General features: G+C 37.7%; 2 protein-coding genes across 2 annotated transcripts in view; one reads left to right on the top strand and one right to left on the bottom strand.

Moving 5' to 3' along the window:
* The first annotated feature begins 10,427 nt into the window (after positions 1-10,427).
* Positions 10,428-11,432, top strand: LOC143019222 (uncharacterized). Its single transcript, XM_076174917.1, has 2 exons — positions 10,428-10,557; positions 10,668-11,432. The coding sequence occupies exon 2, from the start codon at positions 10,669-10,671 to the stop codon at positions 11,245-11,247; it is 579 nt and encodes a 192-aa protein (XP_076031032.1). The 5' UTR covers positions 10,428-10,557; position 10,668; the 3' UTR covers positions 11,248-11,432.
* Positions 11,433-17,307: 5,875 nt separating this feature from the next.
* LOC143019221 (uncharacterized) overlaps positions 17,308-17,500 on the bottom strand; it is a 996-nt gene continuing 803 nt past the window's right edge. The window contains exon 2 of the mRNA XM_076174916.1: positions 17,308-17,500. This exon is cut by the window's right edge and continues 550 nt beyond it. Within this exon, the coding sequence (XP_076031031.1) occupies positions 17,492-17,500 (9 nt within the window). The 3' untranslated portion in view covers positions 17,308-17,491.

Here is a 17,500-nt window from a genome sequence, read left to right as displayed (position 1 = left end):
AATAGGTGGTTGTATTTAGCTGAAACAAAATCCCAAAAGTGAAGGTGTTTAACTTAGATGACAGGGATCATCATGAAAATCATTAGATTCAAAGATGACATCAACGTTATCTTAAGAACCGAATAATGACATGATGCCAAAAAATAACGAGGATGATGGGGAAACGTATAGTACTTTTTATACACTGTATATACATAGAAATGGTGTCGTTGCCGCCGTCTCCAATGAATAAAATTGATTGGCATTATCAATAAAGAAAGCTTCTGAACCATGCATCATTTTATTCTGAGGTGAAGTTTAAAGCCACGCTTTGCGTCGACAGAGCCCGAGGTACAGTAAATCCTGTCTTTGTCTCTGCTTCAATCCGGTCCCAGCCTAACGTGATATCGACAATTTTTCGTTATATTTCTAAGATGATCTATGGCAGAAATAATATTATAAACCATTTCACGGAAATTCGAGTATTTTCTACACAGGGATTAGTTGTTGTTTTTTCATTAAGGCTAGATTTAGTCGATTTTTTCAGTTTTAAAAGAAACCCTTTTGACACCAAAGGGCTTGTAAATATATTTTTTTTCACAAATATTCTTGTGATATACATATTTGGCAATGTAGTCATGATTAATATGGTAAAACATAACAGTATCTAGAATGTAAATCTATTTTTATACTAGTGGACACATTCATCTGATGAATATCTAAACTCTACTCTTACGATAAGCACGTGCTTATAATCATCACCACGTTCTACTTACGCCCTGTCGAGACATTCATATTTTCCACAGATTTCTTGTGACACTTTTGCCATACGTTTCCTTGTCTATGCCCTCGGCAGAGAGTACCTATATTAATTTTCATGTAGACCTCTCACTTCTTGACGAATACTTCTCTCACTTGCTAAGGCTTCCACCTTCAGAACGAGTCGGGTCAAGTCGGGTCATATCTTCTTAGATTGGATTGAGTTGTATTGGGATGGGTTAGATTGGGTTTTGTTTGAGTCAAGTCAAATTGAGAGAGAGAGAGACAGACATAGGTTGAGAGAGAAAGACGAAAGGAGAGCAACAGATAGAGAGATTGGTGGGGAAGAAAGAGAGGAATGGGAGTTGGCATGGGATGTTTTCTCACAGTGAAGATGATGTGGACCTTATGATTTGGTTATAGTTATCATATAAAGAGCTCATTCAGGCACCAAAGTAAATTGATGTAACAACAAGTCACTGTAAACGAAGCAAAGTAAACCTATTGAACATATATGCCTTTATAGTTATAGTCATCAATCTTTCATCGCGTCCCCTGCTTGTAGACTGCATGAGGAAAAATGTACTGAAAATTCAGGATTTCAAAGTTCGTGAGTGGAAATACCCATGACTCTTTGACCTTGATCTACTGCAATGGACACAATTCAATCACAATGGACCATTAGGAGATTCCTTTGGAAACACTGGAATACGTAAACGCAAAAATTTTAATAGATAGGAATAAATAGATACTAGGACTATTCTTCACCATCTCTGTTGTGCAGGTCCCAATGGACTTTTCCATGTTACTTTTATTCTCTTTTCTGTATATATACTCGTACATTGTCTTTGTTCTCTGTATATATTGTACTTATGAAGACGTATCGAATATATGAAAACGTTCGATCAACAATATTTTTTTATTTTCCCAGTGGTTTTTGCATATATTGTGAATCATGTGTTTATTGTGATTTCATTGTATATATATATATATATATGTATATATATATATATATATATATATATATATATATACCTGTATATGTATACAAATATATATATATATATATATATATATATATATATATATATATATATATATATATATATATATATATATGGATTTTTTTGAGGGGGGACTCAGAGTGGTCGACTTAGATGTTCCATCCTTATTGAGCAAAACCATAGAAAAAATGGACATAAAATATGAAAACCGGGTGTGGGGAACCCACGTATAACCGAAAAAATCAAATAAGAAAATAAATAAAAAACAATTGACGGAGTGAAACCATGAGTAAAGAACGAAATTACTCAGAATGTAAATAGTTAAGATTTTAATTAGGATATTCTTAGCGGAAATTATTGAATTCTTTACAACTCGTGTTTCTTTCAGGTACCTTGAATACACCCTAGGAGTACAATTAAATAAAAAACAAATAAAAGAAAGAATAAAATTAATATATAACAGCCGCAGTCAGAAAATCCATAAACCATGGATTGCACAAATTGACAAAGAAATAATCACAATGAGAGATGGAGTTGCTTCTTGTCCTTCGCTTCTGGTTCTTTCCCAACCAGTCACTGCCCCAGTAGGTGGTGGGTGACGAACATAACGTCAGAGATGGCAGACAAGTTCCTCTTTAAAAAGACCAAGACAGACACTACTTGTAACCGATCATATTCGAGTGGTTTCTTGCACACACACACACTCGCCAAGTAACCTGTCGAAACAGGCCTTGTCGTTCAAGCAGGTGATGGGAAGCTAGAAAACGAGCGGACACACGGGCCGGCCTCACCGGCGGGAATTGGCCGTGCTTGACCATCTGCAAAGCGAAGGGATTGACCGATTCGTGGGCCCTCTCGCAATAGTACTCTTGCACTAGCTGTAGAAGAAACAATTCCTTGATACTATCCCAGGACTAACAGCATCAACACGGGATGCCCTAAACATTATTGGCAGAAAGGAGATCTTCTGACAGGTCTTAAGACAGGAAGTTGCGTTCCGAAGTAGCTAAAACTGCCTAGAGTACTCTTGCACTAGCTGTAGAAGAAACAATTCCTTGATACTATCCCAGGACTAACAGCATCAACACGGGATGCCCTAAACATTATTGGCAGAAAGGAGATCTTCTGACAGGTCTTAAGACAGGAAGTTGCGTTCCGAAGTAGCGAAAACTGCCTAGTCTATTACCAGTTACATAATGTTCTCCAAAGTACTGTATTGAGTTTTCGTTGCATAGCACTTCCACTCGTGGCCTTGTCCTTGTGATCTTTACCCGCTACCAGGGCGAGAGAGGACATAAATAGGAACATAATAACATAAGAATAAAGGGGACTACAAGAGACCATAAGGCCTACACTAGGCAGCTCCGTATTCATCACCACCTGTCATCCCCATCCATAAAGTTGTCTAATCGTTTTTTAAAACAACTGATACTTTCAGCGCTTGCTACATGGTTGCTAAGTTTATTCCATTCATCGACCACCCTATTAGTAAACCAATTTTTGACTATTTCCTTCTTAAATCTAAATTTGTCCAGTTTATACCCATTACTGCGAGTCCTGCCCTGTTGTTTTATAAGGACACACAGGACTTTCACTTTGCAGGTTGGGGAAAAACAACAATCAGTTGAAGACCACTTTAAAGAAAATTCGTTGTCAGGAAGTAGATGTGAAGTTCAATTGTGTGCGTGGTCATGCCCGCTAACTCATGCAACAGGGAAACAAAACTCGTCTCTCCTCTTGCCTGCGGGCAGGTTCAAAAGACTGGATTTTGCTTGCTGGCAAGCATCTGCATCCTGCTTGTCAACAGGTTTCTTCGTTTGACGTCATCAATGTTCGGTGTTTCCATGGAAGCTATTTCCAAAATAGATATTGTGGTCTGGGTAAGGACGGAGATACCCAACTTATTGCAACATTTGTACTAACATAAATAAGGATCTTCAGAACATCACTTGGTATCTCTTATCATTCTTTACAGGTAAACAGTGAAGCTACCATCATGAGACTAATTAATAGGTTCTTTTCAGTCTTGTAACAATGAAATATAATTTCATATGTAACATTTTGTATTATTACTCTATCTTGGTTACTTTTTTCACTGCGTTTTACATAATTTATGGTTATTCTGGTTGTTAATGGGTGATTTTGCACGTATGATGAAAGCGTCCTCCGTAAGCATTTTTTATAAGATTGGAGTAACAATTGTAGGTGGGTAATCAAATGACAACAAACTCATCATACAAGTCAAGCAAAAAATTGGTACAAAAGACAGTGATGGTGATAAAGGATTATAACATTATTCATAGTACTAAAATAATATTACCTTTTCCCGCGAATTATAGAGAATGCCTAGGACTGTGCATTTTGTAAAAAAAGAAAAAAAGAAAAAAAAACATATATATAGCAATGTTTTGTAAATTTGATGTCAACACGTCACATTCTCTGCTTATCAACTTTTTTCAAAGACAAGATATTATGTCACCTAAAATGAATAAAATCTCTTTTTTTATTTTATCTTTATAATTTTGGTTTATTGGTAGCCATTCTTTAGTGAGATATTTCCAAGTATGAGATGCTTTTTCATAACTCGAGATGTTCGCTTTCGTATAATGAGACGTCTTGAATGAAAATCTCTTCCGCTGACTCGATGAATTTTCAGCACTATGATCTATCTTACAGATCCCGCTAACACCAAACAATTTAATTCAGCCGAGAAACCGACTCGAAACAGTTTGGGAGCCGCCATCGACTGTAGTCGTATTTTGTCACAAATCTATATATCTCTTCGTCTGGCACTAGTCTAGGTGGAATTGACTGATGTCACTGAGAGGAAGGGCTGATTATAACTGACAAATTTCAACAGTGTTGGTCCACTTGATACCATTTTTATATCAATGGTGTCAAGGGGCGATGGAGCTCGTTTATTTTTAGGGAGGTCATTGCTGCCTTCGGAAGTTTCCAAAGACTTGCCCTTGAGTTCTTTTAACCTATTCGTTTATAGACTTCAGGTGTATTGCTTTTTCTTGGATCTTTTTTTCCCAGTTATGCTCTCAAAAATTACTTTTAGATTGTTCATCTGAACAATGAACGATTAAGGTCGAACCTCATTTGAAGGACAAAAAGTAATCACATCTTTCATCCTGATTTTTTTTCTTTAGTGATTGTACAGATTGTATGATTTTCTTCGGGGTGCAGTCTTCTGTCAATGTCCAATATACCTTCATTTTTCTTCCAAAGCTTAGTGCTTCAAGTGATGTAAATGCTACAAAATCATATGGAAAATTCTGGTTAAATTAAACATCTATATATTCGTACATGTTAAACGTATCAAATCCTCAGGACCCTTTGCAAGGAGTGTTTCTAGTAACTCCCAAGTCATTGTTTCCTAAAACTTCCTCATTGCGATGCCCTCCGTGTGTGGGTTCCCAACGTCTGTACTCCATTACCAAATACTCTTTTTTTTTTAGTCTTCTTTGTCATTTCTACTTGCTTCGCATCAGAATATTCATTCATATTCTGATACATATGCTTGTGTAGTTGATAAAATTATAAAGAACCTGACACGTTAGATTTATGATTCCCGTTTCTACGCAACTATAAAGATAAGTAATTTAATTGCAGACGATAGTCACCTTTACCTTATGTACTCGGATATCCAAAACACTTTGCAGAGATCGTCTATGGGGATTAAAATGGGGCTACTGTCACTGAAAATTAAGATCATAGTCCAGCGTACTACGGAAGTATATGTATCCTATAATAATACATAGTCTTATGAAGAAGTTTGTGTTATGGCAGATTCTTCCTGTAGATTCAACCTTATAAGTATATAAACACTATATGCCCAATGTATGCAACCTTCAGGTTTCAACTCCAATGTAGTACAATTGATTTAAAATTTCAAACAAAGAATCTTGATACTAAGTCATATGTTGATTTAGGTGAAGAAAATCAACAGCATTCCTAGTATAATTTGAAACAATCAAATATATGTACCTTTGATATATATCATATACGCACACAATTTGGACTTACAGCCAAAAGTAAGAACAATTTCATACATATATTGACGTTAGCATGTACTGGCATCAATACATACTAATTAGGTAGTGGTATGGAGTAGTTGTGTCTTTCCATGACACTAAGTTAGGTACTCCTTTTCTATACCTAACCTACTTTAACTTACCTAAACTAACCTTGAACAAACCTTATTGTAAAGAATGGAAGTCGACGAAATCTCTCTCGCTCTCTCTGTCCTTGTAAAGGATTGGAGTGGGTGGAAATGTCGACAAAATATGGCGCGGTTGTGACATATAACTTTCATAATTCTAACAAATCAACTAAAGCATTATTGGTTGTTGACTATTTCTTATTGAGAATAATTTCCCTAAAATATATACACCTCAAGACAAATATGGAACTAATGATCGATCAACTTTGGGTGACGCTTGGATTTCATTAATTCAGAATTTCAATAATACTGTTATTATTTGTTATTATATGTTTCTAATCGTTTGTAACTGAAAATATTTTCCTCGGAAAAATACATACTTTTAAAGCTATAAATAAAATATATGAAAGTCATTAATAAGGTTTGTCTTTTGCCCTTTATTAATGAAGACGGCCATGACTTACGCTTGACATTGATTGAAGTGAAAAAGAATTGCGCAGTGACGTCGTCAGCCTCACTCTCTCGTCCCTATCTATCTTGATCCAGTGGCAAGACGGGCTCGGGACAGCTGATGATAGACTGGGATGCAGTAGATGGCCAACAGCGTTATCGTGTCTTGCTGTGCCCTATTTGCGTTCCACAACGCTTTGCTGCTTCGCCTTTATTCCCATTGAGCCAATCTAGTGGTTTCGTCCGCGCAGTCTGCCGAAGCCAGGGTTTACATGCCAGGGATGCACACCCTAAAGACCAACATACATGTCGACTGGGGGAAGTCGTCCCTCGTGGCTGTTTTTGATCCGGGTTATCTCTGTAGCCTTGTGCCAACTAAGACTAACCCACAAGGCAGTGGTGTGTCCACACATTGGTTAACCTCTGGGTTTTCGTGCTACTACAAAATATCCTGTAATTCTAGACAGCGGCCACAAGGCACCCAGTTACCATACGTAGATACGGGGAGGCCCGACAGGAGTCATGGTGATAGGTCATATACTAGTAGGAGAGATTTATACAAAGTAGCTCCCTTTCCTTAACTAAACTAGCCAGCGGCAGTAGCTGAAGACGAGAGGACACGCGATGCAATACCTTAACACCAACTTAATGCTGTTCATACTAAACACCCCACATCATCCTCTGCAAGCCACACACATACGTATGATGAAACTTCTTACTGTCCATAACACTACCAATACCAAATATGGTCATGTGTCAGCTAAATGAAAAAGGAACAAAACAGATGAACGAGACTCAAGTAGATGTGATTCAACCACACAATTATTGTCATTAACTCAATATATCCCAGTGTCTAGTCAATTCCAATGAAGTTCTTCTGGTTATATTCATGATATTTCAATTTACATAACTGTCTTTTACTCTCCAGTCATACGTTACGTATGTTTTCAACTTGGGCTATTTCTCCTTATACTTTGATTATCATACTTAAATTAAAAATCGTATGTGTGTATGTGTATATGTATGTGTATGTGTATGTGTATGTGTATGTGTATGTGTATGTGTATGTGCATGTGTATGTGTATGTGTATGTGTATGTGTATGTGTATGTGTATGTGTATGTGTATGTGTATGTGTATGTGTATGTGTATGTGTATGTGTATGCGTATGTGTACGCGTAAGTGTATGTTTGCGTGTATATGTGTGTGTGTGTGTGTGTGTGTGTGTGTGTGTGTGTGTGTGTGTGTGTGTGTGTGTGTGTGTGTGTGTGTGTGTGTGTGTGTGTGTGTGTGTGTGTGTGTGTGTGTGTGTGTGTGTGTGTGTGTGTGTGTGTGTGTGTGTGTGTGTGTGTGTGTGTGGTGTGTGTGTGTGTGTGTGTGTGTGTGTGTGTGTGTGTGTGTGTGTGTGTGTGTGTGTTTGTGTGTGTGTGTGTGTGTGTGTGTGTGTGTGTGTGTGTGTGTGTGTGTGTGTGTGTGTGTGTGTGTGTGTGTGTGTGTGTGTGTGTGTGTGTGTGTGTGTGTGTGTGTGTGTGTGTGTTTGTGTGTGTGTGTGTGTGTGAATCCCAAAGAATTCTATAGATACATTAGAGATAAAAAGGTTGTTAGGAATCACATTGGTCCATTATTATCTGCTGACGATCAACTTGAATATTCAAATGAAGGAATGTGTAATATTCTAAACAATTATTTTAGCTCGGTATTCGTAAACGAAACACCTCAAAGTGAACTCCAAACTGAAACCTGTGAAAAGTCTAGGGTAAACTTACTCACTACGGTAAATATAACAAAAGAAAAAATTAAAAGGTGTATAGATAAACTCAAAGTTAATAAAACACCAGGGCCTGACGGTTGGCATCCAAGAATATTAAAGGAAATGAAAAATGAGATTGTTGTTCCATTAGAAATTATTTTCAAGAAATCCATCATATCCGGAGATGTCCCAAGAGAATGGAAGCTAGCTAACGTTACTCCCATATTCAAAAAAAGTGGCAAAAAGAAGCCAAATAACATAAGGCCTATAAGTTTGACTTCAATCGTAGGAAAAATAATGAAAATGATCATCAGAGATGCTATCGAACATCATTTAGAAAGTAACCGTTTGATAAATGCTAGCCAGCATGGTTTCAGACGGAAACGTTCTTGCGTGACTAACTTACTCGAATTCTACAACACAGTTATCTCGAATTATGACAAAAGAAACAATATAGATTTAATATATCTAGACTTTGCAAAAGATTTTGATACCGTCCCACACGAAAGACTACTTACTAAATTAGCTTTACACGGAATAAGTGGTAGCCTATTAAGTTGGACTAGTAATTGGTTGAATGGTTGAAAACAGAGAGTTGTTTTAAATGGAAAAACTTCTAGATGGAAAAATGTTACAAGTGGAGTTCCTCAGGGTTCCGTTCTTGGGCCACTTCTATTCATAGTATATATAAATTATATAGACCATGGACTAAAATCTACTGTTTCCAAATTTGCTGATGATACAAAACTGTGCGGAATGGCAAATGATCACTCAAACCAATTAGATATTCAAGAAGATTTAGATAAATTACAGCAATGGTCTGAAAAGTGGCTAATGAAATTTAACACGAGTAAATGCAAGGTAATGTACATAGGTAAAAACAACAGTAAGTACGATTACAAGTTATTTGGAAATTCGTTAACAAAAGTGGATAGTGAAAAAGATCTCGGCGTAATTATCAGTAACGACCTCAAATCATCCAAGCAGTGTATTTCAGCCTCTGAGAAAGCAAATAAGATTCTAGGACTGATTGCGCGATCTTTTGATTTCAAAAGTCCATCACTCATTAACAAGCTATATAAATCGTTAGTTCGTCCACATTTGGAATGTGCTGTTTCCGTATGGTCACCGAATCTCATTAAAGACATTGACAGACTGGAAAAAGTACAACGGCGAGCCACAAAACTGATTCCAAATATCAAAAATAAATCATACGAAAATCGACTAAAACATATTAATCTGTTTTCCCTAAAAAAGCGTAGACTCAGAGATGACTTGATACAGGTCTTTAAGATTCTAAAGGGAATTGACAACATCAAAAGTGACAATATTTTCACATTGAATGAGAATCAGACAAGAAACAATGGTCTCAAACTATCCGGAAATAGATTCAATTTGGAAGTAGGTAGAAACAACTTTGCCAACCGTGTAGTTAATGAATGGAATAAACTTCCTGCACAGGTAGTGCAATGTAGTTCAGTTCGAAGCTTTAAGACTCATTTAGATAAACACCTAAGCAAGATGCTGTAATGATTATAATTTATCTTATATTATTTGTTTTTGTTTTGTTATCATTTGTCTGTTTGATTTTCATTTATTATTAGTTATGTGTCAATTCATTATTATTTACTGTTTACCTGTTTGTTTGTTATTCAACTATACCTATGCATTTGTTTATGTATTTTGTTTGTTGCATACATTATTATATTTTTTTCTATTATCATTTTATTATCATTATGATTTTTTTCGCATCCGACCTAGATATGGAACAAAAGGTCTCCTGTCGTCATGCTCCGCCTTTGTAATCCTTTGCCTTTGTAATCTTTGTGTATGTGTGTGTATGTGTGTGTGTGTGTGTGCGTGTGTGTGTGTGTGTGTGTGCGTGCGTGCGTGCGTGCGTGCGTGCGTGCGTGCGTGCGTGCGTGCGTGCGTGCGTGCGTGCGTGTGCGTGCGTGCGTGCGTGCGTGCGTGTGTGTGTGTGTGTGTGTGTGTGTGTGTGTGTGTGTGTGTGTGTGTGTGTGTGTGTGTGTGTGTGTGTGTGTGTGTGTGTGTGTGTGTGTGTGTGTGTGTGTGTGTGTGTGTGTGTGTGTGTGTGTGTGTGTGTGTGTGTGTGTGTGTGTGTGTGTGTGTGTGTGTCTGTGTGTGTGTGTGTGTGTGTGTGTGTGTGTGTGTGTGTGTGTGTGTGTGTGTGTGTGTGTGTGTGTGTGTGTGCGTGCGTGTGTGCGTGTATCTGTGCAGTTCCCATTGTGCAAAAACATAAACAAAGAACTTAGGCAACACCTAGGTAAGTCCGATCTTTTGTACGTGAGCGAAAAGGGCAGGAGACTAACAAAAGAAGGAGAGGAGGAAGAGGAAGGAGAGGCGAGTTGTGTCGCCCGCTATATAAGACACCGCAGACGGAAACGAACACACATTGTCTTCAGATTCCAGCAATTCATCTCGCAACAAGTAAGTAGCCTCAACGCATTTGATCACCTGTCAGAACACCCACCCTTTCAATACATAGCTCCCTCGTGAAAGGTTCTTTGGTTAATCCCGTGTAATTCTCCGATCTACAGAATGAAAGTCCTGTGCGTCCTGCTCGTGTCCTACCTCGCCATTGTGGCGGGTAAGAAACTCAAAGACAACAATGGTGATGCTGCGAGCGGAAGTGGCGGCGCTGCAAACACCCGATTCTTCGGGGGACTTCCTCCTCTTGCACAGGGCTCTCCCTTCGGCGCTCCTGGTCTGGGCGGTCCTGGCCCCTTCGGAGGAAGACCTCCTTTCGGAGGAAGACCTCCTTTCGGAGGAAGACCTCCTTTCGGTAACCAAGGACGTCCCGTGGTCGGCGGCGTCGGTCACGGTATCGTCGGTGGAGTTGTTTCTCCTGTCGCTCCTAGTAGTAACTGCCGCTACTGGTGCAAGACTCCTGAAGGAGCGGCCTACTGCTGCGAGAATAACAACCAACGGCCCAATCCCATCGCCACGCAGATCGTCAAGCCCGGCAATTGCCCACCCGTCAGACCCGTGTGCCCTCGCGTCTTCGGGCCTCCCAACACCTGCTCCAACGACGGGGCGTGCAGTGGCGTGGACAAGTGCTGCTTCGACAGGTGTCTTGGTGAGCACGTGTGCAAGGCGCCCCTCGGATTTGGCCGTTGATAAGCTTTATCATTATTTCTGTTCTCAGGCAATTTCTTTCTAACACCTCTTGGCACATATTTGTAGAACTTTAGCGTCATTACTTACTCTATTTTACAAATTTCAAAGTCACGAAAACTAGAGAAAAATGTACTTTTTGCATACTATACAAACATCTATTTATTCTGAATAAAGTATGAATGACATTTACGGCCTTTGTTATAACCTCAGACTTATATCTCGTACAATTCTTCGTATATCTGTGTAATCATATGAACCTTTCTTGGTGAATATGCGGGGGAAACTGGGTCAGTCTTCGTCTGTACCTGAATTCGTATCGTCGCCTTTGTTTCTTTATGCCCGGAAAGACGGGCTAATGTCAAACACTAGCAGCCACTTGTGGCCAAACTAGAGCTACATCGATGCTCAGTGTGTCACTAAGGCATTAGAACCATGTGAGGAACCTTTATCTGTAAAATATATCTTAAAAAAAAAAAAAAAAGTAGAAGCATTCTCTTCATCTTGAGTCCGGTCTGCCCTTGGTGGTTGCCACCTGCCTTGGTGGTCAAATCATGTCGGGCAAAAGTGACAATTCTGACTGTATTTAGTGGACTTCTGCCGTTTACCTGTTTCTCTTCCTGAAGTGACAACATCCAGGAGATGACGAATGGCTCCTTATGTATTCAATTTTGGCCTACACCAGTGGCTCTCAACAGCTGACGGGAGACACTGTGATTTTTAAGACATAGTGCAATTTCTCATGTAAATGATTTGACATAAAACGAAACAGTTCTGTTAAGGTTTGGGGGGCTCCTAAGCTGATTCTAATGCATCTGGTGTCACGAGCCAGCTATGAAAAACTGGGATAACACAATTATAATGTCAGTCTCAGCCTCTTTCCTCTCTCTCTCTCTCTCTCTCTCTCTCTCTCTCTCTCTCTCTCTCTCTCTCTCTCTCTCTCTCTCTCTCTCTCTCTCTCTCTCTCTCTCTCTCTCTCTCTCCTATCTCTCTCTCTCTCTCTCTCTCTCTCTCTCTCTCTCTCTCTCTCTCTCTCTCTCTCTCTCTCTCTCTCTCTCTCTCTCTCTCTCTCTCTCTCTCTCTCTCTCTCTCTCTCTCTCTCTCTCTCTCTCTCTCTCTCTCTCTCTCTCTCTCTCTCTCTCTCTCTCTCTCTCTCTCTCTCTCTCTCTCTCTCTCCCTTCCTCTCTTAAGTGTTTATTTTTTCATTAACCGCAAGGGTTCACTCTAAGTTACTTAATGGGCTACTCATCTTTATGTGTATTACCAACATGTGTTTCAGTTTATGAAATACTGTTAGTCTAACACCGTATAACGCAATCTGTTGGGGACATTTGATTATCATTCTCAAAAAGTCTGTGAAAAAATAAATACAATCCTGCAGTACATTTTCTAGCCCTTTCAGAATTTTAGTGTAATATTTTCAAATATATCATTTAAGTATGAGGCTAAAAGTTTGTGGAGATTTACTGTCTAACAAATGTATCAATAAAAATAATTGGTTTAGAGGGTTTGGCATCTCGTGAGCTTTGCAAGCTTCTGCTGACGACTTTTTCTGTGCCCGTGGCCTCTCACGTCCTTAATCCAGACTTTACTCATATTCCGACCAGTCCCTCATCTATTTCGAAATTCGTATCTATTTTTTTTCTTTTTTTCTCTTTGGATTTATTGGCTGTATACAACACTTTGTTTTTCTCCTCAAATTCAAAGCTAGACATCGGTGATTAAGGCAGCTTGAGTGACGCAAGAGGAGTAGAGGTTGGGGCTGACTGCACCTGAGGCCCGCGTGTAAGAAAAAAATGGAAAACATGAGGTTTCAAATGGGTCTTGTCCTTTTCCCAGAAAGAATCTTCGCAGGCAACCGCAAACTCTGAGTTTCTGGGAATTCTTACTTCTTTCTTGCGTCTGTATGAGCGCGTGCGTGACTTCCCCATATCGAGACGCTAGTACAAAAGAACATATACATTATATACATACATACATACATACATACATATATATATGTATATATGTATATATATATATACATATATATATATATATATATATATGTATATATGTATGTATGTATGTATGTATGTATGTATGTATGTATGTATGTATGTATGTATGTATGTATGTATGTATGTATGTATGTATGTATGTATGTATGTATGTATGTATGTATGTATGTATGTATGTATGTATATATGTATGTATGTATGTATGTATGTATGTATATGTATGGAACCTGGACAGAATCCCGACAGCCATAATCCCGACACCCAATATCCCGACAGCCACAATCCCGAAAGGCCAAAATCCCGAAAGCCAAGATCCCGACAAAAAACATCTTTTATATATTTTGGGGTAACAAAAATAGGAATGTTACTCATATGTAATTTTAATTTAAATTTAATTACAAAGGATTACAAAGGCGGAGCATGCCGACAGGAGACCTTTTCGTCCATATCTAGGTCGGATACGAAGAAAAAAAATCATGATAATAATAAAATAATAAATAGAAACTATAATAATGTAAATAACAAATAAAATACATAAATAAATGCATAGGTATAGTTAAATAATAAACAAACAGGTAAACAGTAAATAATAATAAATTGACATATAACTAATAATAAATGAAAATCAGACAGACAAATGATAACAAAACAAAAACAAATAATATAAGATAAATTATAATCATTACAGCATCTTGCTTAGGCGTTTATCTAAATGAGCCTTAAAGCTTCGAACTGAACTACATTGCACTACCTGTGCAGGAAGTTTATTCCATTCATTAACTACACAGTTGGCAAAGTTGTTTCTACCTACTTCCAAATTGAATCTATTTCCGAATAGTTTCAGACCATTGTTTCTTGTCTGATTCTCATTCAATGTGAAAATTTTGTCACTTTTGATGTTGTCAATTCCCTTTAGAATCTTAAAGACCTGTATCAAGTCACCTCTGAGTCTACGCTTTTTTAGGGAAAACAGATTCATATGTTTTAGTCGATTTTCGTATTATTTATTTTTGATATTTGGAATCCGTTTTGTGGCTCGCCGTTGTACTTTTTCCAGTCTGTCAATGTCTTTAATGAGATTCGGTGACCATACGGAAACAGCACATTCCAAATGTGGACGAACTAACGATTTATATAGCTTGTTAATGAGTGATGGACTTTTGAAATCAAAAGATCGCGCAATCAGTCCTAGAATCTTATTTGCTTTCTCAGAGGCTGAAATACACTGCTTGGATGATTTGAGGTCGTTACTGATAATTACGCCAAGATCTTTTTCACTATCCACTTTTGTTAACGAATTTCCAAATAACTTGTAATCGTACTTACTGTTGTTTTTACCTATGTGCATTACCTTGCATTTACTTGTGTTAAATTTCATTAGCCACTTTTCAGACCATTGCTGTAATTTATCTAAATCATCTTGAATATCTAATTGGTTTGAGTGATCATTTGCCACTCCGCACAGTTTTGTATCATCAGCAAATTTGGAAACAGTAGATTTTCGTCCATGGTCTATATCATTTATATATACTATGAACAGAAGTGGCCCAAGAACGGAACCCTGAGGAACTCCACTTGTAACATTTTTCCATCTAGAAGTTTTTCCATTTAAAACACCTCTCTGTTTTCGACCATTCAACCAATTACTAGTCCAACTTAATAGGCTACCACTTATTCCGTGTAAAGCTAATTTAGTAAGTAGTCTTTCGTGTGGGACGGTATCAAAAGCTTTTGCAAAGTCTAGATATATTAAATCTATATTGTTTCTTTCGTCATAATTCGAGATAATTGTGTTGTAGAATTCGAGCAAGTTAGCCACGCAAGAACGTTTCCGTCTGAAACCATGCTGGCCAGCATTTATCAAACGGTTACTTTCTAAATGATATTCCATAGCATCTCTGATGATCATTTCCATTATTTTTCCTACGATTGAAGTCAAACTTATAGGCCTTATGTTATTTGGCTTCTTTTTGTCACCTTTTTTTGAATATGGGAGTAACGTTAGCTAGCTTCCATTCTCTTGGGACATCTCCGGATATGATGGATTTCTTGAAAATAATTTCTAATGGAACAACAATCTCATTTTTAATTTCCTTTAATATTCTTGGATGCCAACCGTCAGGCCCTGGTGTTTTATTAACTTTGAGTTTATCTATACACCTTTTAATTTTTTCTTTTGTTATATTTACCGTAGTAAGTTTACCCTAGACTTTTCACAGGTTTCAGTTTGGAGTTCGTTTTGAGGTGTTTCGTTTACGAATACCGAGCTAAAATAATTGTTTAGGATATTACACATTCCTTCATTTGAATATTCAAGTTGACCGTCAGCAGATAATTGTGGACCAATGTGATTCCTAACAACCTTTTTATCTCTAATGTAACTATAGAATTCTTTGGGATTCTCTTTGGATTTATCAGCGATGTTCATTTCGTATTGTCGTTTTCTTTTTCTTATTGTCTCTTTTAAATCTCTCTGTATTGATACATAATTTTTATAGTCATTAGATGCACCCGAGTACTTATATTTCTTATAAGCCTGTCTCTTTTTAGCAATACTTTTTTCAGTTTCTTTGTCGAGCCACTTTGGGCGAGCCTGATTTGGGGGACGTCTGTCCTTAAAAGGAATGTAAGTATGAATCATCTTAGTGAGCGTATTTTGAAATATTTCCCACATCTGATCTACAGGTCTTTCGTTTAATTTTGCCTCCCAATCTGTAAGCTGAAGCTCCTGACGTAGTCCTATGAACTGAGCTTTACTGAAATTGGGTATTTTAGAAACACAAGTATCCATTCTAAAAAAATTAGGAGTTTGAATCTAAGTTGTGATCGCTATTTGAAATAGTCTCACCGACTTCTACATCAGTTACCATGCTTTCGCGGCTAGTGATCAATAGATCGAGTAAGTTTCCATATCTTGTGGGCTCTTTTATATGCTGAATTAAGTAATTGTCACCAAGAAAATCAATCAAGCGACTACCTATATGGCCATGTTCAAGGGTCATCCAATCAATGTCAGTAAAATTGAAATCACCCATTATCAATAAATCCCGGTTGCAGAAACTAGACAGTTCTTGAAATAACAGTTTGTCGTCTGCTAATGATAATGTCTTTGGCCTATATATTACATCTATATTCATTTTTTGTCCATTTGTTTGGGTTAACTCAACCCACAAACTATCATATGCATCCTGTTTCACTTTCTCTAAAACACAAGCATGAACGTTGTTTTTAACGTACAACAGAACACCCCCACCTTTCTTGTAGTTTCTATCCTGATGAAGTGTTTAAACCCCACAATATTAAATTCAGCTTTGAACTCTGTACCATTTAACCATGCCTCAGTTATTCCTATCATATCGAGATTTTCGCTTTTGACATACGCCTGTATTTCTTGAAATTTGTTCCTAATACTACGATCATTAAAGTACATGGTTTTAAGAAACTCGTGATCATTTCTTTTTGACACATTTCGAGTTTCAATATCATGCCTTACATTATCATTTTGTTTTTTGTTTATACCTTGCTCTATATTATCATTTGGTACTTCATTGACATTCAATGCCTCATCAACATTTCTCCCATCAAAATTAACATTTCCCTCATCACGGACATCTGGTCGATCACGGTCTTCCGATCTCTTTTGTACATTCATTTTGTCCCCCTACGTCATCGTGATTCACACCGGCCTCCCGTCGTTCATTGACATTATGTCCGGCATCTTTTCCTAAAATTATATTTTGTCCTCCAGTGACATTATATCCTACTGTGATATTTTTCCCTCCAGTATAATCATATCCCATAGTGATCTTTTGTCTTCCACTGTCATTACATCCCATCATGATATTTTGGCCTTCATTGACATTCTGTCCGGTATCCCTTCCTAAAATTATATTTGACATCATCCAGGCTCTCCGGACATAATGAAACGAAGGTGACGATTTCAGGTACAGTAGAAGACCGACTTAGTTTCCCCGCAGATTCGACAAGAAAGGTTCTTATGATTTCAAAGATATACGAAGAATTGTACGAGATATAAGTTTGAGGTCATAACAAAGGCTGTGAATCTCGTTCAAAATTTATTTAGAATGAATAGATACTTGTATAGTATGCATAAAGATGATGTTTCTATAGTATCCGTGACTTCGAAATTGTAGAATAGAGTCAGTGATGACGCTTAAGTTCTACAGGTGTGTGCCAAAAGGTGTTACAAAGAAATTGTTTGAGAACATAAGTAAGGATAAAGCTTTTCAACGGCC

The sequence above is a fragment of the Oratosquilla oratoria genome, chromosome 36, assembly GCF_046742065.1.
Source record: "Oratosquilla oratoria isolate Oo_2021 chromosome 36, ASM4674206v1, whole genome shotgun sequence".
Classification (NCBI taxonomy): Eukaryota; Metazoa; Arthropoda; class Malacostraca; order Stomatopoda; family Squillidae; genus Oratosquilla; species Oratosquilla oratoria.
Note: the sequence above shows the minus strand (reverse complement) of the source record. Positions and strands in the feature narration are given on the sequence as shown.